At 40.2% G+C, this 27,300-nt stretch overlaps 1 protein-coding gene across 2 annotated transcripts in view; it reads right to left on the reverse strand.

Moving 5' to 3' along the window:
* Window positions 1-5,016: 5,016 nt before the first annotated feature.
* Window positions 5,017-27,300, reverse strand: part of LOC124619778 (intraflagellar transport protein 57 homolog) — a 172,496-nt gene continuing 150,212 nt past the window's right edge. For both annotated transcript variants that reach the window (XM_047146365.1, XM_047146364.1), the window contains exons 8-9: window positions 15,157-15,301; window positions 5,017-5,373 (exon numbers count right to left, since the gene is read on the reverse strand). In XM_047146365.1, coding sequence (XP_047002321.1) covers window positions 5,222-5,373; window positions 15,157-15,301 — 297 coding nt within the window. In that variant the 3' untranslated portion in view covers window positions 5,017-5,221. The remainder of the gene's footprint in view (window positions 5,374-15,156; window positions 15,302-27,300) is intronic.

Below are 27,300 nucleotides of genomic sequence, written 5' to 3' on the forward strand. Positions count from 1 at the left end.
AACTTGCTCTTCAATATATCCTCTCTTCCCGTTATCCACCAGGCCTCAATCTCCGCTAATTTCAAGTTGCCGCCACTCATACCTCACCTGTCATTCAACAACATCTTTGCCTCTGCACTTCTGCCTCGACTGACATCTCTGCCCAAACTCTTTGTCTTTAAATATGTCTGCTTGTGTCTGTATATGTGTGGATGGATATGTGTGTGTGTGCGAGTGTATACCCGTCCTTTTTTCCCCCTAAGGCAAGTCTTTCCGCTCCCGGGATTGGAATGACTCCTTACCCTCTCCCTTAAAACCCACATCCTTTCGTCTCTCCCTCTCCTTCCCTCTTTCCTGATGAGGCAACAGTTTATTGCGAAAGCTTGAATTTTGTGTGTATGTTTGTGTTTGTTTGTGTGTCTGGCGACCTGCCAGCACTTTCATTTGGTAAGTCACATCACCTTTGTTTTATATATATATATATATATATATATATATATATATATATATATATATATATATATATATATATATAAACCAATGATTCACAGTTAGAAACAGTCAACTCACAGAAATACCTGGGTATAACTATTTGTAGGGGTATGAAATGTGTTGATCACATAAGCTCAGTCGTATGTAAGGTAGACTACAGTTCATTGGCAGAATAGTGGAAAAATGCTGTCAGTCCACAAAGGGGACTGATTACAAATCATTTGTTCGTCCAGTTTTAGAATACTTGTCAAATATGTCTAAGTCTTATTAAATAGAATTAACAGGTTATACTGAAATTATACAAAGAAGGGCAGCAAATATTTTTCTTTCCTTTGTGGTGCAGACAGATACTGTTCATCGACTTGCTCCAAAGGTAACATCAACCATAGGAAAATTAACATGCAGTTCTATAAGTCTGCAATAAACAGTTCACAAAGTGAAAAAGCACTAACAAGTCCAGAATATAGTGAACTACAAAGTACAGTAAGAAGTGAGCCGAACTGCGAGCCCAGGCCCAAAACTCAATGGTAAACAGTCATCACTGAGTCGCATCGTGTGACATACATATCTTAATGGAGGCTCCCCTTAGACGGCGCCCTGCAGCATCAATACCTTTGAGATGTCCATGTCCGTGCAAGGTGTGGAATCCGAATGACAAAAAATATGGTCATAAGTTTCTTTGCCTCACAGGAGTCAGAGTTGTAAAGCCTGAATTGGCAGACTCTTGAAGAAGGATGAAAATTATCCTGCAAGGACCTATTTACAAAATTTCAAGAACCAGGATTAAGTGAGGAATCTAGAGATATTCATCATCCCCCAACACATTTCTCACACAGGGACTGTGAAGACAGAATTAGGCTAATTACAGAACACACAGAGGCAGTGATTCTCCCTGCCCTCCATACACAATTGGAATGGGAAAAAGTCCTGATATGTGGTATCATGTTGGGTACTCTCAGCCAATGGTTTGCGGGTTGTGTGTGTGTGTGAAGTGTAGTTGTGGATGTAGTAGCAGCTGTTTCTTGTCATCAAAACCTGTGCAAAATTAAAGTCACAAAATTTTGCAAGTTTTCTTGGCACATAGTTTTTGTATGTTATCCAAGTAATTTGCACAGAATGCCAGGGGCTGAATTAACAGTTCCAGAAAACTTTGCAAAATTGCTGGTTCACTGGTGACACCCAGCAAAAATGTGCTCTGTATGAGGTCCAAGGTACGAATTTATCACGGGTCATTGTAGGTCTAAGATCATCACACAGAGATAATTTTCTATTACCTTCCAGAATAAGCACTGAAAGTGAAGCAAAAGTACTGTGTGTGATTGGTCCTATAAGATGAGTCCATTAATATATCCAATTTAGGCTGAAGTCCGTTCCTACGCATATAAGGACCTGGGTGGGCCCAAAAAATTAGTGGGGGTCACTGAGGGAATCAGATGTGCACCATGCATGAACAAGTCCAAACAAATATGAGTGCAAATAACTCTGAAAATTCTTGTTAAAGATCTAACAAAGCTTGAAAGGCACAGATTGTCATATATTTTGACATTTTCATGAATTGAGATTCAAAAATAGTAAATATTATTGATATTAGCAGCAAGTACTTTTAAAAATGAGAAATGGTATCTCACTTTCCTATATGATATCTCTAATAAACTTCCCCATAACAGGTGAAATGTCCTTAGCCAATAGGTGTACTAAGGTACTGATTGTTGTGCACATATTGGAATAACAACTGTTTTCTTATTAACCATAAAATATTGAGTACAGCTTTATGGAACAAAGGTCCACAAACAAGTACAATTGCAATGTCCTTTTGTGAATGTCCACTATGACGAAGTCCACAACTGTCGGTAGTGGCAATGAGCAAGGAGGTGCTGCAGAGTCATAGTGACGCAGTCCCATGACGCTGTGACCTTGTGGGAAGTCAAGGAATAGGCCCAATGAAGAACAGCCTTCCAGGGCGGCTGAGGGTGAGCAGCAGCTGTGATCCAGGTGAAGGCACAAGACAGCACTGTTTGATGGGTAGCAGCAGCAATCGTGGGCCAAAGCATATGTCTGAGGGCGACTGACAATTAGTAATGAGCTGGACTGGTCATTGAGGAGCTGAGTGATGACCTAAGTACCCGTCAGCAGAAACAAATACAGGTCTGGTGTCACAAGGATACTTGACAACATGCACACAAATAGGTGCCAGTGGCTGTAGGGCTGTCTTCAGTGACCTGCACACCACGTGCTAACATGGCTTGTGCCTACAGGTGCTGTGGCGGCTGCAGACGACTTGGCAGCAAAGAGCTCAGTGACTCTTCTGTTGACAAACCACCTCTGAAGATAAAGCAGGAGCCTTACCCGACCTGCTCAGCATATCAACGAGTGTGGTGCCCAAATATAAAGGGACCCAGCCAACTTCACCTTTAGGAGAGATGTTCAGTGAAGCGCAACACCCAGGGAATGTGGCATTGAACAGCCACTAGATGATGATGTTTGGTTTGTGGAGCACTCAACTGCGCGGTTATCACTGCCCATACAAAGTCCCAACCTTTGCTCAGTTCAATCTCGCTACTTTCATGAATGATGGTGAAACGATGAGAAAAACACAAACACCAAGTCATCTCAAGGCGGACAGTGGGCCAACTGGAAAAAAATAACAGGACAATCAGTCAATGACCACAAAAATTATGGGTGTAGGAAGGAATGGGAGTGAAGGGTCTAAGAAGGCACAACCCAGGCCCATGACAACAAACAAAGGGTTTGGTGGTGCCAGTGGGGCTGGCTGGGTGGACAAAAGGATTGCTCAGGAGGAATAAGTTGTGGCGGCAGTGCTGGCGACTGCTGGGAATGGTGTCAAGAGGGCTGGCCACAGCAGAGGCCGGCAACGACTGCCGAGGAGGCTGCACAGCCAGCCACATGCAGTAGTCACAATGGTAGCAGAGGCGGGAATGGCCAAGAAAAGCACCAGGAGGACCAGCCACGACAGGACAAGCAACAGCTGTGGAGGAGGCCGCACTGAGGTGGATGTGGCCACAAGAACAGCAGTGGCAACAGCCAGGAATGGCATCAGGAGGGCCAGCTGTGATAGTGACAGTGATGACTGGAAGGCTGCCTGCCTCAGTGCTGGTAAGACAGTGCATAAGACAGGCCAGCTGCTGCAGAGCTGGTGCTGACCAGACTGATGTCGAAAGGGCTGACGATGTGTGGGTTGGAGTCCGATGGTATCACATGGAAGGTTTGGGCTGCTACCAGTGGGACATTTGGCATTTAAGCCTGTGAATAGGAATGGCATGTAGCACATCACGGCAACATTGTAAACAAGCTTGATGGTAGGAGGCTCAGCTTCCCACACACAAAATTCCTGGTTGCTTGTCCGAATGCTGCAGGGGGGAAAAAAATCTGAGTGCGCTGAATAGTGCTCTGCTGCAGGTCCTGAATTGTTGGAACCCTGAATTTGAGGGCTGGAGCCAATGATATCTCTGGTGATTGAGAATACACTGCAAGTGAACTAGAACCTGAACAAACACGGGAACACAAGGAATTTGCAGACCAACAATGGCTAGGAAGAGAATGCACATTGGAATACCCCATCAATGGACTGCCCAAACTGTAAAGAAGAGAGAACATTGCCAAGAACTTGCCACTGCTGAGAAATGTGAACACAAAATGCAGAGGAAAGCCTAGCAGAATCAAGAAAACCAAACAATTGAACATGGGTACTAAATCCAAGAATTGAACAGCTCATGTCTAGTACACAGCTGGATACACTTAGGCACTAGGTCATCTCATTATGATTCATTTCGCCCATATCAGAGCCTGGTGGCATACATCTGGCCACCAGATGGCAGCATGACCAAACATCAAAGGCAGCATCACTTCAAGGTCAGCACATGCAGACAATGGACAGGGCCACCTCAAGAAAGTAACTAGTAATCGACATGATACAACCTCAAAGCACAGGGCGCTTACTCAGATTCTGTTTTGATTTGTTTATGTGCTCACTTCACTCCGCTCTTGGGATTCTCAGTACCTAATCAGACTGAGACTGGGAATGTACTTTGACTTTTTATGGAACTTCTCAACTGTGTGCCCATTAAAGTGATTTTGATATTATATGTGTACTTGTTTGTGTGTAGTTACTATTCTTCCTGAAAAGATCTCGGCCGAATTAATAACTGGATTGATATGAGTGAGCACTATCATCATTCAAAGCACAGTTCCAACATGAGTCGAAAGCATGACAGTAACAGCTGAATCAGGTATACCAATGAGTACAGTGGAGTGCAGGACTGGCTCTCAAGTTGCAGCTGAGTTGTTACAGGGAGTGCTGGCAGTCATGTGACTTCTTATGGTTGATGCACTGCAGTGGATGTGCAGCGACACACAGTATCTCTCCACTGTGTTGATAATGGGCTATACAGACTGGCGTATCATTGCTAGATTTGTAGAATACTACAATTTCCATCAGTAACTAGTAAAACAGATATACTTCCCCAAATTTTTTTAATACTGATTTATTATACTTTTGTCTTTAGGATTTACATAACGAACAAACAACTTCAATTCTGCTAAAAATTATTTAACTCTTATATACAGCAGTAAACTATTTCAATAATTCCAAGTAAATAGATTTCAGATTCCCATATCACAAGAAGTGACCACTCACGTTGTATCAAGAATTTCGAATATCTTGGAAAACTTTTTACTTGTGCAGTTTGAAAATGCACCACTTAATCTGCTGGTACAACTTTACCACAGTGTACTAGGCAGGTGTATTCATGTCTTGTTGCAGCTGGCTCTTGTCCCGCAGTCTGGCTTGTAGCAAGCTATTCTCCAAGACTCCAATTCGCACATCCATTGATGTTATTTCACTCTTAACCTTGGTAATGGCCTTTTTTATGTTCACCAATGGTGCTGAAAAAATAAACCATCAGAAACAGTATCCAAAAAACAAGTATATTTTGAGTAGCTGAACAGTAATTAATGAAGAAAAGTGCAGATTTACATGAAAAATTAATACTGTAGTCCATATCACTGACAAGCTTTGTAAGTTATTATGTTCTAAATTATTACTTGATTCAGATACTGAAAGTTAGCCCTGGAACAGTGCTTGCTATTCTTTGTTCTATTTTACTATAAGGTCTTCTGTTAGTTCAGTCTAAGCATAAGATGTAAACCTTAGTAGTTGTTTCTTATTAACAGAATGTAGTCACAACTCTGTCAAATATTTTCTATGTGCCCACAAACAACTCCACTGGTAAATGCACAGAATTGAAATCTCATTCACTATGTGAAAGAACAACTTAACAGCACCTAATATTACACAAAACACAGTTTATCTAATCTCATTGCATTCTGATTTTGCATGTATATTACTAGTTGTAAATTTCCCACAATTAAAACAAAGAGGGGAACTATTTGCTAATAGCTCTGAAAAAAGATATGTATGGAAACTAGCAATATCCTAAGTCTTATTTACATGCCTATTGACTAATCCGTGCCTCAACTATTTGGTGAATTGTTACCCTTATTTCTTAACTTATTTGTAAAAATACTGGGAAAGATATGACTGCAAAACAATCAATGTGGTATATGGGATGATTAAATGTAATTTCTGGGACATGAAATGTAAAGGTGTTACCCTATGGATTTCAGATTCAAACATCTATGAACCACATAAGAATGGGCAAAAAGATGACAGGATTACATCAAAAGCCTGTATGGCAAAGACCAATTATCATGGTGTATGGTAGGGGAGGAGACAGGTGATGTAGAAGGAATAGGTGATCCAGTAGTGACAAAGCACTGTGGACAGAAATCACACAAGGTAGCAGGATGTGATGACACGCTTTCTAGAGGTACTGAAATCTGTGGAAGTGTAGAAACAAGAAGATTATTTGAGCTGCGGAACAAATACTTATTAAATGGGTCATCAGCCATCAGATTTCCAGAAAAGCATATCATCACATTACCAAAAAATGTAAACATTATCAGAGGACTAGTCAACTAGGCATTCTTGTAAACTGCTAACCAGAATAATATATAAAAGAATAAAACCAACAAACTGAAGACTTACTAGATTAAAATCAACTTGTATCCAGGACGGGAAAAGATACCTGAGAAATAATTTTGACATTGTGTTTAGAAACTGAAGGCAAATTAACCGTCGAGTGGTTGCACTGGTTGAATGAGTCAACCAGAATTTGTTATTTTGCTCTGAATTCAAATTACCCATTGTTGCCCATCCAGCAGTTCTACCCATCTTCAAACTGAACCTCTGTCTGTTAGCTGCATTGCTGATGGACTTGTAGTGACCACACACTGCCAATAAGTGCAGCTTATCTCTGTCTGCACTGTATTTGGTGTACACAGCCAGTCACGCAATTGGTAATGTTTTTTATGTTAATTATTTACACTACTGTTTTTACAGGTTTATGCTTAGTTTTTATTTATATTTTTAGGGCCCTTTCCAACAAAGGGTTGTCAGAGGTGCAAACTGAAAGGGTTTTAAATGAAGTTTCCAATGACAGCAAATATTCTGGATTTGAGTGGTCTGTCAGGGAGATAGAACAACTACTAATTAGCAAACACAACAGTGTATCAGAAACAGAAGCAGGTTTTTAGAGGGAAATGGAGATATACATTTCAAAGAAGACAAAGTGCAATGTCATGTACAAGGAGGAGGAAAGAAGAAGAAGAAGAAGAAGAAGAAGAAGGAGAGGAAGATGGTGACAAAAATTATGATTTTATTTGTGTGTTTATTGTTCACAAAGAGAGTAAAAATGCCCTCGAAAAATATAATAAATATTCTTCCTAGAAGTGACAGCATTCAACAATACTGCTATTTAGGACATGATTGAGTCACTTGTGGAAAACACTGACTCGCATATTAGAAACCTGATATCACAAAACAACTATTCTAGACTGAGGGATGTAAATAAAAGTTTTAGGGAAGAGGTACATGTTCTCATTGGAATCCTTATTTTGACTGGCTTGAAGGGCAGAAGTAAAAGTAATGTTGAGGAACTTTGGAGTAATGATGAAAATGGTATGATCATTCTCATACATTATATATTGTATAGACAGTTTTTATTTCTCCTCTTAAGTGTGTGATTTGATTATAAATTAGTTGAAAAGAGCACAAAGGTGTTAAAAGCATACATTAGCAGCAGCCACATGATATTCTGATAATTTTGTCAAAGACTACATGGAAACCTATAGTTGGGGAGAGTTAGTAACCATACATTCGTTCAATATATACCCAACAAACCAGCCATGTATGGCTTGAAATTCTTTGCTATTTTTGATGGCATAACATTTTTTACAGCATCAATTGAGCTATATTATAGAATACAACAACATGGCCCTTAAAAGGTGTTACATAAACCATGTGACATTGTGTATCAACTGGCAGAAACTTTGAATGGCGCCAATTGGAATCTTACTTTTGATAATCGGTATACCAGATATCCATTGATAGTTTCACTTTTGCAGAAACACATAATTTGCTTTGGAACTCAGAAGAAAAATAAAATGGAAATTACTGTCATTGAAATCCAGGAATATTGGATCTTCACTGTTCAGGTACCAGAAAGATTTCACAATGGTGTCATACGTGCCCCCCCCCCCCCCCCCCCTAAAAAAAAAAGTGTTGTTCTGCTTAGCACCATGCACAGTAAAGGCACAAAGGAAGGAGTTGACACAGTTCACCCGATGTGCAGTAAATACTCTGTGGCTTGAATAACAAGACCATATGGTTTGCTTTACTAAATATCACTAGGATCAATGCCCAAATATTGTATCAGTCCAATGCAGAAAACGCAAGAAAACCAAGGAGAATAGTTTTGAAACAGTTGACTCAACAACTTATGAAAGCTCATTTAGTTACAAGATACTAGATTCCGATGCTTCCAAATGATACAAAAGTGTTTTGGCATTTTATAAATTCAAAGAATCTTGAGAACCGGAAGAGCCTCCAAACAAAAAGAACAGTCACTGCATTCTGAGTGGCAGAGAAAAGAATATTGTCACCACAATTCGTTGCAGTTAGTGTAAGATGTTTGTATTCAAAAAGCATTCTTCCACTGTCTATGAAAAGTGTACATCTAACACTGTGAAGGAGCTGGAGGAACAGGATGAGTAAACTCTGTTTTTACATAATGCCGATATCACCATTTGTAATAAAAAGCTGAGAATATAATACACTAGGTACTGTATGAGTATCGTGTGCTGAGAAGTAAATACAGGCCAAGTTGATACATGATTTGTGTGTGTGTTAAAAATTTATTGTTAAATAAAAGATTAGGATACTTTAATTAGATTTTGTAGCTACATATTTTGAACAAATATTAAAATATATATTTATATAATGTATAAAAAAGTAAATTAAAATTTAATTTTTCAATACCAAGGATATTAAGTCAGTTTTTTTTCAATCCTCCAAAAAACACAATGGCTGGTTGACAAGTCAGTCATATGACCACTGTTGTTACAAAAACTGACGCAACTGCTTGAGTGTTAAAGAAAAATCAGAATACCTCCAAAGGAATTGTGGACCAGAAAAAGACAGTTCATTATCCTGAGAAGACTGATACTAAGATACAGACAGATGAATAATCTGCTACATCTATAAAAGAGACGAGAGAGAGAGAGAGAGAGAGAGAGAGAGAGAGAGAGAGAGAGAGATAAAAGTGATAGGTCATAAAAGATAAGTTCATGTTATTCTCTTTACATCTGGATACCTTTTGGCATAATTCAAGGTGGTTAAAATATAGGGAATTCCCTTAAGCTGAAAAAGTGAAGCCAGCCTCTGCAATATTAGTGAGTCTTAATGAAGTATTCATATTGCAGCACTGCTCTTCGATTTCACTTAAAACAGGAATAACAAAGTTGGTTGTTTTGCCACAATGTACATCGTGCTCAAAAAGTAAGAACTGGCATTAAAATATTGTAATTTTAAACTGTCTGAGGATGAGTATTCATCCAGTAAAGTAAGTTGTTTCGAAGTACATTCTCAGAACTGACTGGCAATTCAAAGCATTCACACACAGGGATTTATGAGAGAAGCATGTTTCTCAGACTTACCAAGATGGTGGACAAGCTTCACCTGATGCCATCTCCCCTTTACTCAAACCACCTTGGCCTAATTATGTCAAGGAACTGTCATGAGTCACAGAAATTCCATATGCTACTGGATGTCACTGTCTATGACAGAGGAGCCTTATTAACAATACTGATTCCATTAGCCAGCTTATTTCTCTGTACTATCTTCAGCAAAAAGCAAAAGTTTCCATTCACCACTACGGATGTAGCCACCAATTAAAGTTGTATACTCTTATGTCAATGTCTTCTTTGATGACAGTATCACAAAAGACAGGTGCAAGGAATACGATTTTCAATTTGTCAGACATAACTAAAAGTTTATTTATGAGGCCTTGCTCAGTAACAGCAAATCTGTGCAATATTTATTGTAGTGACAGTGCTCCGTGCAACATTCTGAAACCATAAATACAGACTGACCAACATAAGTGCTACTGCATTCACAAGGAATTTAATAAATTCTGGGAACATTGAGTCCAAAGCCATTTTTATTGGGTGCAGCATTTCTCTGATATTCTTGGAAAGTTGGCAAATGGATTGAAGACATTGTCTGCCCAGGACCCTGCATATTTTCTTTGTTGTAGCTCTGGAGAAAGGATGAAGTGCTGTAGACTGATTATCTTATGATTGTTGCATATCTCTATGTTTTATCTGTTAGAAATGGCTTACTGAATATCTGAATCACTATAAATATTCTGACGGAACATCTGATTAAAATATCTGATCTCAAAATCCAGGTGGTCCTCATCAGAGACAGACTTAACTCCATGCATCAGCATATTTAAAACTATTTATTTATAGCATTCTGAAAAACTACCCTCCTGGGTGTCTATCAGATCATACAATACATTAATTACACTGAAAATTCTATACACGATGGAACTTTTTTTAAATAAAAATCTTAACTCTAATATTGCAACAATTAAGATATTAATTTACACAATATAACTTAACAAAAAACCTATATAAACAAAATTAGTTGCCAAAGGTATTAAAGACTATCATTTGATAATGGCTAAACCAATTTGGCTCATTTTTTGTTGCTGTGTCCGTAATTGTCAGGACAAGGTTTGTATGAAAGAAAAGTTTTGGAAAATTCGCTGGAAGAATCAGAAATCTGGATGGTATTTTAGTATGAAAATCTCAATGAAGAAAATGTGATGGCCAATTTGACAGTTCTGCTCTCATGTCTTCCTAACAATAAATATAAAAATAAATTGACTTTCAGTTTGACAGTTCTGCTCTCACATCTTTTCATAACAACAACAAATTCCGCACTGAATATTGATTTTTGCAATAAACAATACAACTGATAGCAATATTTCATTGTGTTATCAGTGGTGGTCATATCTTTCGTGTGTTTCAAGGACCGAATTGACATCAGTTCATGGTAATTTGTTGTGTTGCAAAGATTCAATTGATTTCAGTTTGTGGTTTATCACTCTGGAAAAAATGCCACCATTGAACAGGGAGGTGTCAAAATACCAGTCAGTGTACATGCAACACAAGCAAACTACATGATCATCAAGTCAATGAGACTCATGAAGAGCTTAGACAGTGTCTGGAGGCAAGCCAAATAAGAATTTCTCAAGCAGGACCCATTATGACTCTGGAACAACAAATTACGATTTATTTCATTTCATTAAATTCATGATCTTACTGAAATTGTTTTGTTTCAGTTCGCACAAATTCAAGGAAAGATTTGGAAAGGTCTGGAGGCAAGTCAAATAAGAATTTCTCAAGCATGACCCATTATGACTCTGGAACAACAAATTCCGATTTATTTCATTTCATTTCAATAAATTCATGATCTTACTGAAATTGTTTTGTTTCAGTTCACATAAATTCAAGGAAAGATTTGGTTGACGAATCGATACGCCAACCACGCAAAATCGACGTGAGCAATGTGTCAGTCAACCTAGTCACGCACCAGGTTGAAGAGGTAGCTGACTGACTGATTGAGAGACAGACAACACACAACCTAAACTGTGGAGATGCAGACATGTTATATGATAAACACTTTCTGCTAAACTGGCTGCGAGAAAGAACACGCTGAGCTGTGCTGTGAAAATGTGTGGTTTTGTTTTCCTTTTTGCAGTCATTTTTAAGAGAAAACAGGAAAATTTGTGTTTATGGCTAACTTTATAATCCTGCCTGTTCGTAGATGATAACCATGTGAAAGACTGGCATTAAAGCTACTATCTTCAGAGATCCTGTAGATGGAAAGGTCTCTCTCATACCCTATGATCCCAACCTATTTACCCACGCATTCTGACTTCTACTCTGAATCAAGGTGCCATTTGCAATAACAATAAATAAGGTCAGAGTTTGCAATAACAATAAATAAAGTTAGAGAGAGGGGGAGGAGGAGACAGAGAGAGCAGGGGAGAGAAAATGTATATAATAAGGGAAAAGAAGCATATGGACAGAGAAATGAGGAAGGAGAAGATGGATAGGGAGTGTGTGGGATTAGAGGTTTACAGGGAGCACGGGAAAATGATGAACAGAGACGGGGGGCAGGGGGGGGGGGGGGGAGATGGTTAAAGGACAGGGATAGAGAGAGGGGGGAATAGGAGATTAAGACATATATCAAATTCTCACATATATTTAGCAGTTGCAAAGTGTTGCGGGGTTCGTTCGTGTGTATGGAAATCAATATATATTGTAATGAATATTAAATGAAACAAAAAATTAATGTATTAAGCTGCCTCTGAAGTGTATTTGTTGCCCTTGAGTGATTGCTACCTGGGTATGTTTCCAAGTTTTTCCTGCACTGAATGGGTAAATAACCCACACTTATAGCCACCTGTGCATTTCCTGGAGATATTAGCCTTATATTGACTATTTTTATTCCATAGCATACGTAACCCTTTAGTTTGTATGCGGCTCAGCCAACACACCTCAGTACGAATTTCATAAATACTGTATTTAATTTATTTGATTCTACTTAACCAACACTGAATATCTCATATTGTAATTTTAATTAATCGTCGAGATATTAAGCAACTTGGAAAAACATATCAGTCTTCACAATACTTTGTAGATGAACAGACCAAACCAGTATGAGTTGATAATGAATTTACATTAAACTATACTGCAATTACATATACTACTATACAACAGACACAACAATTCACTGATCACACAGTGTTTTTTGTATGCTACTTGTGAAATTACATTAAAGCGGTTACTTGTTGTGGTCACTGCCATTTATGTTTCACATCAAGACAATCATTCCCTCACCATCAGCACTACTGAGATCAGCAACAAAAACCATTAAGATATAAATGTATTGGGGCACGAATGTAAAAATATTCTAGATCGTTAAAAAACATTTCTGTGAGATATATGGGTATTTACTTTAGACAATATTCTTGCAACTTGCTTCTTCTGAATACATATTTAGTGTACTGGTACTTTTGGTGCACTGCACCTGAAGAAAAATATGCATAATAGGCTAAGAGTTTTTGTCTTTAGGACAACACAGTGAGACATGAAGATGCTGAACTGGCCTTCTTGATTAATTTCTGATCTGAGCTGCTTGATTAATTTAACTGCGTGTTGACTCTATTTTCACTTGTTATCCAATTGGAACCCAAGGAATTTTATACAGGTTGTTTGATTTAATGTATGATATTTACTGCCTACTTACAATGCTACCAAGCAGCAATTTTTGAACCACCACTTACAGTCATTGGAAGGTAATTTACATAGGTTAAGAACAGGAGTGTGCCCAGTACTGATCTTTGTGGGATATCCACATGTTATATTCCTTCCATTCTTAGTTTAGTTTCATGACTGTGATGTGTAAGCTATCAATGGAATCTTCTGCTTCACATCCACACAAAGGGGATGGCATTAATGCCATAACACAGTCTGTCAAGCAGAATTTTGTGATCTGAACAATCAAAGGTTTGTGCAGGGTCACAAAACCAACAGCATCATTTTTTTTGTTTAGCTCTGCCAGGATTTTATTTGTTAGGTCTCGTACTCTGTTCTATGAAAGCTAAACTGCGAGGCAGTTAACAATTTCTTCTCAGTTAAACCTTCTTAAGGAACAGGTATCAAAGTCCATTTTAGCCCCTTCAATGACCTCTGTTGGTGTCTCTTCAAGCTTCTCTTTAGCCTCAAAAACAAAACGAAGTGTGGTGGTACCAAGTCAGGGCTGTACAGCAGCTGGGGCACATTTCCATTATCATTTCTGGCAAAAAACACTTGCACAATGAGGGCAGTGTAATGCAAAATCTTGTTGTTCCCATTGTCTTTCCTAACACATCTCACCTTATCCTGCAACTGGGTGAGGACTTGAGTGTAAACCGGACTGTTAACTGTTTGTATTAGAGGCATCTCTGGAGTCAAAAAAGACAATGAGCATTGCCTTGACCTTCCCCTGCCCTCCCCCTTCAGCATCATACTTGAAAATCCATGTCTCATTGCCTGTCACTACTCAACCCAAAAGATTAGGAGCACTTCCACAGTTTTCCAACAACTCATGACACTTCAGCACAGAGATTTCTTTCTTTACATCAGTCAGCACTTTTTGTACCATCTTTACACACAGCTTCCTCTTCCCTAATTTGTTTCTTAAAATGCAATAAATATTCAATCTCAGCATATTGCAACCGTCCGCTATCATCCTTATGCTCAAGTGTTCCTTCCCGTTCAAAGCTTTTCTCACTTTCTCTACATTTTCAGGCATTTTAGGTGGTGACAGGTGCCCGAAGTGCTCACTGTCATTTTTTTCAGTCCTCCCAGAACTTCTTGTCCACTTGTAAATTCTTGTCTCAGACATAGCTTCCTCCCAGAAAGCTTTCTGAATCAGGCCGACAATCACAGAGCCCAACTGTTTTTAGTTTAACACAAAATTTGATTGCATATCGCTACTTGCTTAACCACTGCATCTCAAATCTTGACATACCACAAAATCACACTATGCACAAAATGTTATCCTCACTCTGTCATTGCCTGTAAGTGGCGGAGCCACATTGCATCTGTTAGCTGAGACCCATCGTCCTAGCCCTTCTGGTTCACTGGAGAATTTTATCCTCAAAACTTTTGATGTGAACCCTTAATAAACTGAGTAAGAAGTTTCTGAAAGTGCATGTCTGGAGCACAGCATTGTGTGAGAATGAAAAATGGGCCCTCTGAATTCCAGGGAAGAAGAAAGTGGAAGCATTTGAAATGTGGTGTTATTGAAGAATGTCAACAATCAACTGAACAGATAGGTACAAAATGGAAAAGCACTACAATGAACAGGTAGGGAAAGATGTCTGCAAAAGGCCCTGATTAGAAGAAGGAACAGGTTAGGGGGATGCCTACTATGGCATCAAGGAACAGTAAACTAGGCTCTGGAAGAAGCACTAGAGGGGTAAAACAGCAGGGACAGGTAAAGCCTAGAATGAAACAGCAGAATATAGAGGATGTTGGTTGTAACAGACACACAAAGTTGAAAACATTATCAAATGATACACGAATATGGGGGACAGCACTATATCAGTTTATAATGACTACATTTTCTCACAATATTTTAACAGTTTCTTTTCTCATGAAAACATATGTAATAAACACATAATTATTGAAAAAATGCTTGGAGCTTACTGCCATCTGTCATGCTGGAACTTCGTTCTTCCATTTCCCGTTTCACAGCATCAAGTTCTTCCGAAAGCTGAGATAATATTTTAGTACGCTCTGCAACCCTGGCACTCATTTCACGATAGGATGTGCTCAAACGAGAATGCTCATCCTGTAAGATTAGAGATGTTACATAAGTGAATATTTAAAACACAAACAACAATGAGAAAACCTAGAGGAAAGGAAACTTGACTCTGTGAGAGAAATCACACTACTAAAATAATAACAAAAAGTTCTGTCCTTTTCTTCATAGTATTACAGTTTTGCTTTCCATTCATCCATTCATTGACACACTGACTTCCATTGATTCCATTATGAAGGAGAGCCATAAGGAGTATGGAATGAACAAACACACATTGACAGGAGCAAGGAGTCATTCTAGGCAACTTCTGTAAAGTATATCAAAAACAAATTATGAGTAGTGTTAACCTACTTGAAAGAAATGTCTAGCTCAAGCAATCTCTATTCACTATTAAAGTTGCTTTACTGTGACTGAGATTATTTATACCATTAGGCATATAATAAAATATATCTCTAGGAGCATAACTGAAGAGTAATAAAAATTTTTCTGTCGCTTTGAGGTTACAGAAGCTACAGTTTCTGTCAATATAGCTTTGGCTATATTCATAACGGTGAATGTACCATGAAGAGAATGTTAATGTTTCTGTCTTAAGAGACTTGATTTGATTTGATTTAATCAGGGAGGTACAATAAAAGTTACCTTAGAATTCTGTTTCTTGCACCAAAAATAATTATTATACGGTTATTCTGGTAAAGCCAACCAGACCCTTGGAAGAGTAGTGGGAGATGCTTCATTAAGCCTTTGTTAAACACAGTTTCTTCAGGAATTAATTACCCAAACACTTTGCATCTTTTGCCCTACAGCACTTTGTACTGGAAGATTACATGTAATGTAGTTTCATCCCCTACACCACATAGTGTGCAGATAGGTGCTTCTTAGGGTTCCATGCCTTGGTCTGTAAAAATAATAACGAGAATCCTTGTAGGATATCTTTGTCGTCCCTCTATATGTATGTCTGTCCGACTGTTAAGAACTCTTTTTCTCACAAATGGATAGATGTATCAAGTTCAAATTTATGTCACATTTTAAAGTCACTGGTCCTCAGCAGAGTACAAATTCTAAACTTCAAAGTCAATGTAATCAAAAGATACAGCTATTTATGTTGCATATTTTGATACTGGAAACCTCACTCATCAAAACCAATAATGTACTTCCACTGACCTAGAATCATGAAATTTGGCAAGAAGCAAAATTTCAAAGTACAAGTAAAGGAAAAAAATCAGAAAATTGTTCAACTGTAACTACATCACATTAAAAATATCTTTTTGCCATTAAAACATATGCTGCATTCATCATCCATCAAAAGCATAATAGATAAACATTATTGCATGCAAACATAAAATCTAAGTTGTAGTCATGGTTTAGGAAGTACATAAAAATATGCTCACTTCTTTTTGTACGTCTGGCCTACTCTGAGGAAGTACTACAGATATTTTGACATGGTCTTGAAATTCAAGGGATCTATATCTTTCTAGTATCTACGTCAAAAATAGGCAAAAATTGAATTAAGTTTGCACAGAACCCTCAGTGTGCGAATCCTACTTGCACTTTGTCATTTTTTTTTTGCTCTGTAACAGTCCTTGAAATTAAGGTAAAAGAGATTCTTCTGGCCAAATCCTTCAGTATTACAGAAGAATCTTTATTTAGAATTGTATAAAATATCTAGTGCAAAAGTATTATATAATTACTCGTAAATTCAACTTTATTTTCTGGTAAATGTACACGTATCTAACTGCTCAGTGTGCACCCATATTTTGATGCAGATGATCAGTAAACTGACTCGTTCAACACCATTTCTATATTTAACTTACTAACCTAGAAAATAATTTTGCAGGTGTTTCCTGAAGTTTCCGTTATCAGTCATTAGACTTACCATGAGTTTAATCTGCATTCTGTTCAAGCCCAGGCTTGAAGAACTTCTCTTAAAATATGATTTTGGCGTCATTAATTAGCCATATTTTTGTGTTTGGATCTTACTCCAATATTCTACACGTTGCCTTCTGATAAAGCTACACAGCTTAGATTTTATCATCATCTTAGAGATGTTTAAGACAGGTTCTCGTTCAACAATACTTTTATTGCTTATTATGCTTACCTATTGAAAGGAGAACCTTCTTGTATGCCATAGGGAAGACGAGTATGCACCAGTGCCACGTAACCACAATGGTGAGGGAGAGACAGTAGATACCCATACGGTATCATGGCCATGCTTGCCATGGGCTCATGTAACATAGGTAGAACCAGTCACTTATGACTGCACAGAGCACAATCCAGACCAGCAACACTTCATCTCTGGATCTCACTGTCTACATGTCACCAGACGGTGCAGTTATCTCGGTCGGATATGTTTCAGATACGCAGTGGACTCTTAGTGATTGCTCATCTGATTTTTGGACAGGACATTTATTGCAGATTGCTCATTATTCTACATCTACATCTACATAAACAATGCGAAAGCCACAGTATGGTGCTTGGTAGAGTGTGCCCTGTACCACCACTAGTCATTTCTTTTCCTGTTCCTCTCACAGATAGAATGAGCGAAAAACAACTGTCTATACGCCTCCATGTCAGCCCTAATTTCTCTTATCTTATCTTTGTGGTCCTTACACGAAATACATGCTGACGGCAGTAGGATCGTTCTACAGTCAGCTTCAAATGCCAGTCTCTAAATTTTCTCAATAGTTTTCCTTGAACGTCACCCTCCCTCCACGGATTCCCATTCGAGCTTGTGAAGCATCTTCTTAATACTTGCATGTTGTTTGAACCTACTGGTAACAAATCTAGCAGCCTGCCTCTGGCGTGCTTCAATGTCTTCCTTTAACCTGACTTGGTGTGGACCCTAAGCACTCGAGCAGTACTCAAGAATAGGTTCACTGCTAATGCTGTATCTGAATATTATCGGTTTGATTTTCCTACTTATCCACATTAACTTACATTGGTCTACATTTAGAATCAGTCGACATTCATTACACCTACGAGAAATTTTGTATAAGTCATCTTTTATCATCCTACAGTCCCTCATCTTTGACACTTTCCTGCACACGAAGCATATTGTGTGAGAGAAGGGCAAGTTGTATTTCACACAAATGATGCTTTCTAAAACTGTGCTGATATGTGCACGTAAGTTTTTCAGCTAACTTTGTCCGCCAGATCATTTATGCATATAAAAAATAACAGCTGTTCCATCTCACTTCCCTAGGCATTCCTGATGATACCCTTGTCTCTGATGAACACTCACACAAGGTTCTGTTACTTAAGAATTCTTTGAACCGCTCACATATTTGGGAATCTATCTGGTAGGCTCGTGCCTCGGTTAATATTCTGCAGTGTGGTAATATGCCAAATGCTTTTCAGAAATCTAGAAATACATAATCTGCGCCCATTGGCCTTCATCCAGAGTTTGAAGCATATCATGTGAGAAAATGGCAAGTTGTATTTTACACAAATGATGCATTCTAAAACTGTGCTGATTTGTGCACATAAGGTTTTCAGTCTCTATGAAATTTATTATATTCAAACTTAGAAAATGTTCTAGAATTCTACAGCAAAACCGATGTTAAGGATCTGGGCTTCAGAATATCTGTTATCCTGTCTGAAAGACTGACAATACGAATATCTAGCAGAGTGATCATACCCTGTATTGTAGTCGACATAATTGGCTTGAGAGATTCAGCAACTGTATAGATATTTAAGATAATTCTCATTTATTGTTCCATCTCAGTTGCACATTTTTTAATTAGATTACATATTTCGGTCACTCTGGATCATCTTCAGATGTAATACAAAGTAAAACTAAATATGTACCATCTAATATTTTAAGATAACTAGAAAAGAAAAGAACTGAATACAAACAGTGCCACATATCAGAGGATTGTGTTTTGCAAACTGTGGTCAATGTTTTAAATAGGTATATTGTTATAACTTCAAGTTGAACAAATATATTTCAAGGACGACGCAATACATGAAAGTCACAGATCAAGTAAACAGAGTAAGACATTTGTCACTTTAACAGTCAAATGATAACTGAGTCCGAGTCTAGCGGTCGCTGGCTGGCTGGCTGCTTAGGTGGCATTGCTGCTGCATAGCTGGCAGACAGCACCGCATATAGAGGACGCGCGTAACTGCACGGCGGCACTTTGAAAGATCGGCGAGTCACAACACTTTTCCCCCCTTTGAAGTTTTTGCACAGGTCTTGATGGAGGTGGCCTGTAGATTGGTAACATCCATAGGTGTTGTTTGACTGGCCGTACAGTCTGGAGGAGGAGGCTTCCCGTATGGATGGAAGTGTCCCCGATGATAACGGGTCGAGATGACAGGAGACGTGGGAGTCGAATCTGCTGGGGACCCGTGCACCTATCTGCCCATTGTGGCCAGTCCGGTTGTTATAACAGGAGACAAGGGTGATGTGTCTGCGCCCATTGGAGAAGGAGGCGAGTAGAGTTGCTCCGACAGATGATGGTCATCTGGTTCCTGCATGGGCACGTCTCCTGATGGCGTCAGTTCTTGTGCTGGCACCGATATGATGGTGAGAGGACAGTGTTGTGAGTAATGACAGATTCCAGGATCCCGAGCGTCAGGTAGAGCTGAAGGTGGTGTAGTGGCATCTGGAACAGGTGTTGCCGGAACACGAGGCTGAAGCTGGCCAAGTGACGCACTACAACACCCGTATCCATCTGGATTTCATACAGGCGTCGGCCACGGTGTCGTAAGATGTGGCCAGGACTCCATTTTGGCCGCCTGCCATATACCCGTACCCATACAAGGTCGCCAGCGGTGAACCGGCCAAGCGAAGGAACCCGCGGCTGTGATGTGGAAGGCCGCAGAAGATGAAGTAGCGTGCGGGGCTGTCGGCCATGTAAGAGCTCAGCCAGGCTGTGGTCACCCATAGGGGTGAAACGGTAAGAAGCAGAAGAACTCAGGAGTTTCCTCATCTGAGCCTTAAATGTGTGGACCAGTCGTTCAGCCTCACCGTTTGACTGTGGATGGAACGGAGGGGCCGTGACATGCATGACGCCGTGACAGGCACCAAAATCCGCAAAATTGGAAGAGGCAAATTGCGCACCATTATCAGTAACAAGAGTAGAGGGAAGGCCTTCCACAGAGAAAATGCGAGCTAGAGCATTGGTGGTTGCCGCAGTGGTAGGTGATGTGCAATGGACAATGAAAGAAAAGTTAGAGCAGGCATCAATAACGAGAAGCCAATAAGTACCTAAAAAAGGTCCCGCAAAGTCAGCATAAATACGCTCCCAGGGCTTCTCAGGTGAAGGCCACGGTGACAAAGATGACTTCGGGGCGGCTGCCTGTGATGCACAAGGGCCGCAGGCAGCGACCATGTGCATGATTTCAGAGTTGATGCTGGGCCAGTACACATGACACCGCGCCAGAGATTTTGTGTGAGAGACACCCCAGTGCCCTTGGTGAAGGAGGCGCAAGACCAAAGCACACAAAGACGTAGGTACCACAATATGCGGTGAAGCATTTTCGGTGGAAAGGAGGATAACACCATCTCTAGCCGTGAGGCGGTAACGCAAAGCGTAGTAGTTCCGCAATGGATCAGAAGTCTTAGCAGACGGACGATCTGGCCAACCCTTCTGAATACAACGTAAAACCCGGGAGAGGGTAGGGTCAGAACCCACAGCAGCCGACAGCCGGTCCCCAGTGATGGGGAACTCGTCCACAACCCGCTGCACGGCAACATCCAGGTGCAAACACAAAAGTTCGTCCCTATCGAATGCCAGATCAGGACCCATGGGAAGGCGAGACAGTGCATCAGCATTCGCATGTTGAGCCGTCGGCCGGAAATGAATCTCATAATTGAAACGAGACAAGTAAAGAGCCCAACGCTGGAGGCGGTGTGCAGCCTTGTTGGGAAGTGACGTTGATGGATGAAACAAAGAAACAAGTGGTTTGTGATCCGTAACAAGATGGATCCATAGAGAAAAACACCAAACTGATGAAGAGCATAAATAATGGCCACAGCTTCTTTTTCAATTTGAGAATACTTTCGTTGCGCATCCGTGAGCGTTTTGGAGGCATAAGCAATGGGTTCTTCAGAACCGTTAGAAAAACGGTGCGCAAGGACTGCACCAACCCCGTATTGAGAGGCGTCCATGGCAAGAACAAGATGTTGGCCAGGTCGATAAGTAGCCAGGCAAGGGAACTGTTTCAGCATAGTATTCAATTTCTGGAAAGCGGCATCGCATGATGCGGATCAGTGAAAAGGCCGCATGATGCGGATCAGTGAAAAGGCACGTTTTTATGCAACAGGCGATGCAACAGCTGAGCCACCGAAGCCGCAGACGGCAAAAACCTGTGATAGTATGCTATTTTCCCCAAGAAGGCCTGCAGTTCCTTAACAGATGTAGGGCGAGGAAGGGCATCGATCGCAGCGACAGTTTGCTGAAGCGGACAAATTCCATCCCGAGAGAGTTGAAACCCCAAGTATCTGATAGATGCCTGAAAAAATTTTGATTTCTGAAGATTACACTTAAGACCGGCAGTCTGTATGACATGAAAAAGTGTGCGGAGATTCTGAAGATGTTCTTCAGTGGTGGAGCCAGTGACAACAATGTTATCCGTGTAATTTATACACCCAGGGACAGTGAGCAATAATTGTTCCAAGAATTGCTGAAAGAGAGCAGGGGCGCTGGCAACCCCGAATGGCAATCGTTGGTATTGATAGAGGCCGAAAGGTATGTTAAGGACCAGAAACTGCCGGGAAGCAGCGTCGAGAGGAAGTTGATGATAAGCTTCTGACAGGTCAAGTTTAGAAAAATACTGGCCTCCAGCAAGTTTAGTGAACAATTCTTCAGGTCGAGGCATAGGGTAAGTGTCAATAAGGCATTGAGCATTTACAGTGGCTTTCAAATCGCCACAGAGACAAATATCACCATTTGACTTAGCAACGACAACGACAGGAAAGGACCACTCACCAGAACTGACAGGAAGTAAGACCCCTGAAGCAGTGAGACAATCCAGCTCCTGTTTGACCTGATCACGAAGGGCCACAGGAATGGGCAGAGCCCGAAAAAACTTAGGCCGAGCAGTGGGTTTGAGAGTGATATGAGCTTCAAAGTCGTTTGCATGGCTTAACCCAGGAGAAAAAAGCGACAAAAATGTCATCGACAAGGAATCCAATTGAGCATAAGGAATAGCATCAGAGACGATATTGACAGAGTCATCCTTGGAGAACCCAAAAACGCAAAAGGCATCGAGACCAAAAAGATTCTCCGCGTTACTATGGTTGACCACAAATATGGGAACAGTGCAAACAACAGATTTGTAAGATACCTCAGCATCAAATTGTCCCAAGAGAGAAATCTTCTGTTTATTGTAAGTCCGTAATTGCCTAGTGACAAGTCACAGGATTGGAGAACCCAACCGAAGATACGTCTGAGAATTGATGATAGTGGCAGCAGAACCAGTATCCACCTGCATACGAACATCTCGACCAAGTATTTGGACAGTGAAGAATAACTTCCCTGAAAGGGCAGAAGTATAATTGACAGACAACACAGAATCAGAATCAGCACCTTGTTCATGAACATCAAGTATGCGGTCGGATTTGCAAACGGATGACACATGGCTCTTTTTTTTTTGCAGTTGTGACACATGGCCCAACGTTGTGGACAATCCTCTCGTGAATGTTTCGTAAAGCACCGCGGACATGAAGGAAGTTGCCATAGGTTTTGCTGCAGTTTCTTAGAGGTTTGTTTATGGTTAGGCCGAGGCTGAGCTTGGGAGCGTACTGCGGCCACGTCAGCCGGCGGGGACACGCCACATGCTTCGTCAACAGCGCACAGAGGTTGCATTTCCGCGACGTCACCCCATGCCTCTATTTGCCCTCCAGCGGCGCAAGAAATTTCAAAAGACTGAGCGATGGATAGGACTTCATCTAGAGTCAGATTTGCCAACTCAAGGGCACGATGCCTAACTTCTTTGTTAGGCGCCGACCGGATAATAGCATCCCGTACCATGGAATCGGCGTAGGATTCTTTGTGAACTTCAGTAACAAATTGACACTTTCTACTGAGGCCATGAAGTTCAGCAGCCCAAGCGTGATAGGACTGATTTGGTTGTTTTTGACAACAATAAACGGCAACACGAGAGGCTACCAAATGCGTATGCTTTTGAAAATCGACGGACAGAAGTGAGCACATTTCAGCATAGGACAAAGATGTAGGATCTTTCAAAGGAGCCAATTGCGACAACAACCGATACATTTGAGGTGAAATCCATGAAAGGAACAGAGACTTACACGTTTGGTCATCCGCGACATGAAATGCTAAGAAGTGCTGTCGAAGACTAGTCTTCCACTGTCTTGTCGTAAGGAGGAAAAGGAGGTAGAGACAACGATGAGAGATGCCCCGCATTTGATGCCGCGATGAAATCACGAATAGCATTTGTGAGAAGCGTTTGCTGTTCTATGAGACCTTGCAATAGTTGCTCTAAAGTAGCCATGGAAACACGTGGGCCAACGATGAAAAAGAAAAATTCACTACCTCGTCGCCAATTGTTATAACTTCAAGTTGAACAAAATATCAAGGACGACGCAATACATTAAAGTCACAGATCAAGTAAACAGAGTAAGACATGTGTCACTTTAACAGTCAAATCATAACTGAGTCCGAGTCTATCGGCGCTTAGGTGGCGCTGCTGCTGCATGGCTGGCAGACAGCGCCGCATGTAGAGTATGCGAGTAACTGCGGGGCGGCACTTTGAAAGATCGGTGAGTCACAACATATATGTTGAAGGCAGGGGGGTGGGGAGGGCAAATAGAGTGCAGTTGGTCATGGGAGGGGAAAGGGAGCAGAGAGGAGATGACGGGGAATTCATAGGTTTAACAAGATAGGTCATATCCATCTTTTGATTTGCAGCTCCTTGTATTGGCCGTGTTTGCAAATCTCCCCCCCCCCCCCCAAAAAAAAAAAAAAAAAAAAAAAAAAAAAAAAAAAAAAAAAAGCAAGGGGCAGTGGAGTGGGGTGGGGGGTGGGGAGACGATGAGGGATAGTGGCAGGCATGCTATGGGCTTAACAAGAGAGGGCCTCATACTAAAATCAATGATGTACATACTGCAAAACAATTCATAATATTTAAAGACACTTCATGGAGTTATAGGTCCTCTACATAATTCCACTTCCATAATTTTACAATATTTTTCTTTCACTATTTATACATCCATTATTCTAGGACAATAATTTTAATTTTTTAATCAAAAAATTATACAATTTTATCTTTATACTTTCAGAGTAAGAATTTATGACTTTACACTTTCAAAGTTTCACACTTTGAATGCCTGCAGGTACTAATTCAGTTTTCACTACTTTATTTCCACTTTTATAATCTACTATTTTATCCTCAGTTTACATTTTTACACATCCATTCTGGTATCTTAACAGGAGATTTTTTTACATTATTGAATTTTTGCAATTTTAGTATAAGACCCTCTCTTGTTAAGCCCATAGCATCCCTGCAACTAAACCCTCCCCCCCCCCCTCCCCCCCTACTTTGCCCGCCCTCAGTTCCCCCATGCTCTATTTTATAATTTCGCTATTTTACTCCCTTTACATTTTATATACCTATTGTTTTACAGTATTAGTCCTCCAATGAGAATTTTTACATAATTACACAGTCTATAATTTTAGCACATTCTTTCTTGTTAAACTCATGACTTCTCCACCATACTCTCCCTGCTTCCTTTCCACTACTCGTATCAGCCTCACTTCATCCCCCCCCCCCCCCCCTTCACCTCCATCCAACATATGCCTATTTAAAACATTGATTGTAGTTGCAAAACACAGTACTCTGATATGTGCTTCTGAGTAGACAAGATGGATTGCTGACACAACTATTTACGTAAATTCTATGTTTATGCACAATGCTTTTCTTTTCTACTTATTGTAAAATATTAGATGTACGTATTTAGTTTTAGATATTATATATAAAAACAAAGATGAGGTGACTTACCGAACAAAAGCGCTGGCAGGTCGATAGGCACACAAACAAACACAAACATACACACAAAATTCAAGCTTTCGCAACAAACTGTTGCCTCATCAGGAAAGAGGGAAGGAGAGGGGAAGACGAAAGGAAGTGGGTTTTAAGGGAGAGGGTAAGGAGTCATTCCAATCCCGGGAGCGGAAAGACTTACCTTAGGGGGACCTTTAGTTTTAGATATGTAGACGATCAAGAATGATTGAAACATGTAATCTAATTATGAATGTGGAACAATGATGGAACAATACACAAGAATTACCTTAAACATCCAGTACTATCACAGTGAATGCAGAGGGGATCACTAGCTCAGGTAAAAAAGTGTCAACAAGGTAAAAGAAATACTTGAGAGAAAAAAATTAAAGATACAGAATACAATTCATTAAAACTATTGGGGCAGGCACCAACAACAGCTGCAGCTCGTGTTACTACAGTAACACAAGTAGTTCTCCCAACAACAACCTAAGAGACTTACTGCAACAGCAGATACAGCTGTGTCATACCACCACCACCATGACCACCAAAACCATCATATAATGACACAAAAGAGAACTGGTGTGAATATCTTTGCTGCCGGTATCAACATTTCACTGCATACAAGGTAAACTCAAACTATTTGACTCGTTGCAGGCATTTGCATCATTGGCAGATCCTGTTAACTTGCTATTTGAGGAATTATGTAATCTGTTATGGGTCTCACAAAAAAAGTGTGCATGTGAAATGGTGGACGGGGTACGAAGAAGAAGAAGGTCACACAACAGGCTGATTTGAGATTTCATCAATACCAAAAAATACCAGATATAACCCATACACCATGAGCTGCTCACCTCCATGGTCTTAGTCAAAACTATAATATTCGCTTTTGATAACCCAACATACACAAATCATATGTTGAATCACTCAAGTGTGCTGTAGTACTTTACTTCTAGCCAGATGAGTTAGCCCATTGTGAGACACTGATACTTCTGGGATCCACATTGAAAGACGTGTTACATATCATTAAATCATTTAAAGTCTCACAGCCTCCAAGCCAGCACATACTAGCATCAAAAGACGTGACCCTGGCCAAAACATAGCTTCAGAATTTATTACACCTCTTCCAAATGTGTACCTGCCAAAAAGCCATCTAACCAGATGACCCACGACCTCTGCATGGCAGTCAGGCACACTGACAACTCAGCTACAGAGGTAAACTCTGCAGTGCAAAGATATATTACATCAATAATTTAACTGCCCACACAGTCCAGAAACTAGTGGATGACAAGGATTCTTGCTCTCTTTTATCAATACAGCTGTTGTTGATCTCAGACACTGGGAATGTGTTTGGAATGTTTGAATGTTAATAAGAATAGACTGCCTTAACCGAAAAACATAGAGAATTGCCTTGTTTGCTTTTAAATCCGATCATAATTATCTATGCCATTTCTATATTTTCAAGCCAATAATGCCACATAGAACACAATAACTAAGCTTGTTATCTACAAATGTTGGGGTTATCCTGATTTGTCGCTATCCTTGGGGAAGATATTAGAATATGGGAATCAACAGATCCTGTTACACAGGAGTCTTTTCAGTGGACATCAGATACAAGCACATCTCCTGATGACCAAATTTATTAATACTAGATCATCTAGATGTAAAAATATTTTTGAATTGGATGCCTTCATACATTCTGGTTCTTCATTATGGGTGCAATGAAATGATTTTCAGATTGTCCTCCTCTTCAATTAATGGGTATGACGTGTGTAAAATTTGGCCCCTCATTTGTCCTGGGGCTGGTCTGTGCAACAGAATACTGAGCTCAAATTAACTCTGAAACCATCAGCTGTTTCAACATTTTTTCTGCCTACAAACTGTATTGTTCACAATACAGGGGGCACACTCACAGTTAAGCTCAACTGGCTACAATAGCAATGCAATCTGAAACTAGTACTCTCTGACCAATGGATGACGCATCTAGCTGTCCCATCCCCTGCCTCCATAAAAAACCTTTCTGCATCTGAGGGAATTTTAATGCAATGATAAAGGCTTAACTG

The sequence above is a fragment of the Schistocerca americana genome, chromosome 6 (genome assembly GCF_021461395.2).
Source record: "Schistocerca americana isolate TAMUIC-IGC-003095 chromosome 6, iqSchAmer2.1, whole genome shotgun sequence".
NCBI classification, from domain to species: Eukaryota; Metazoa; Arthropoda; class Insecta; order Orthoptera; family Acrididae; genus Schistocerca; species Schistocerca americana.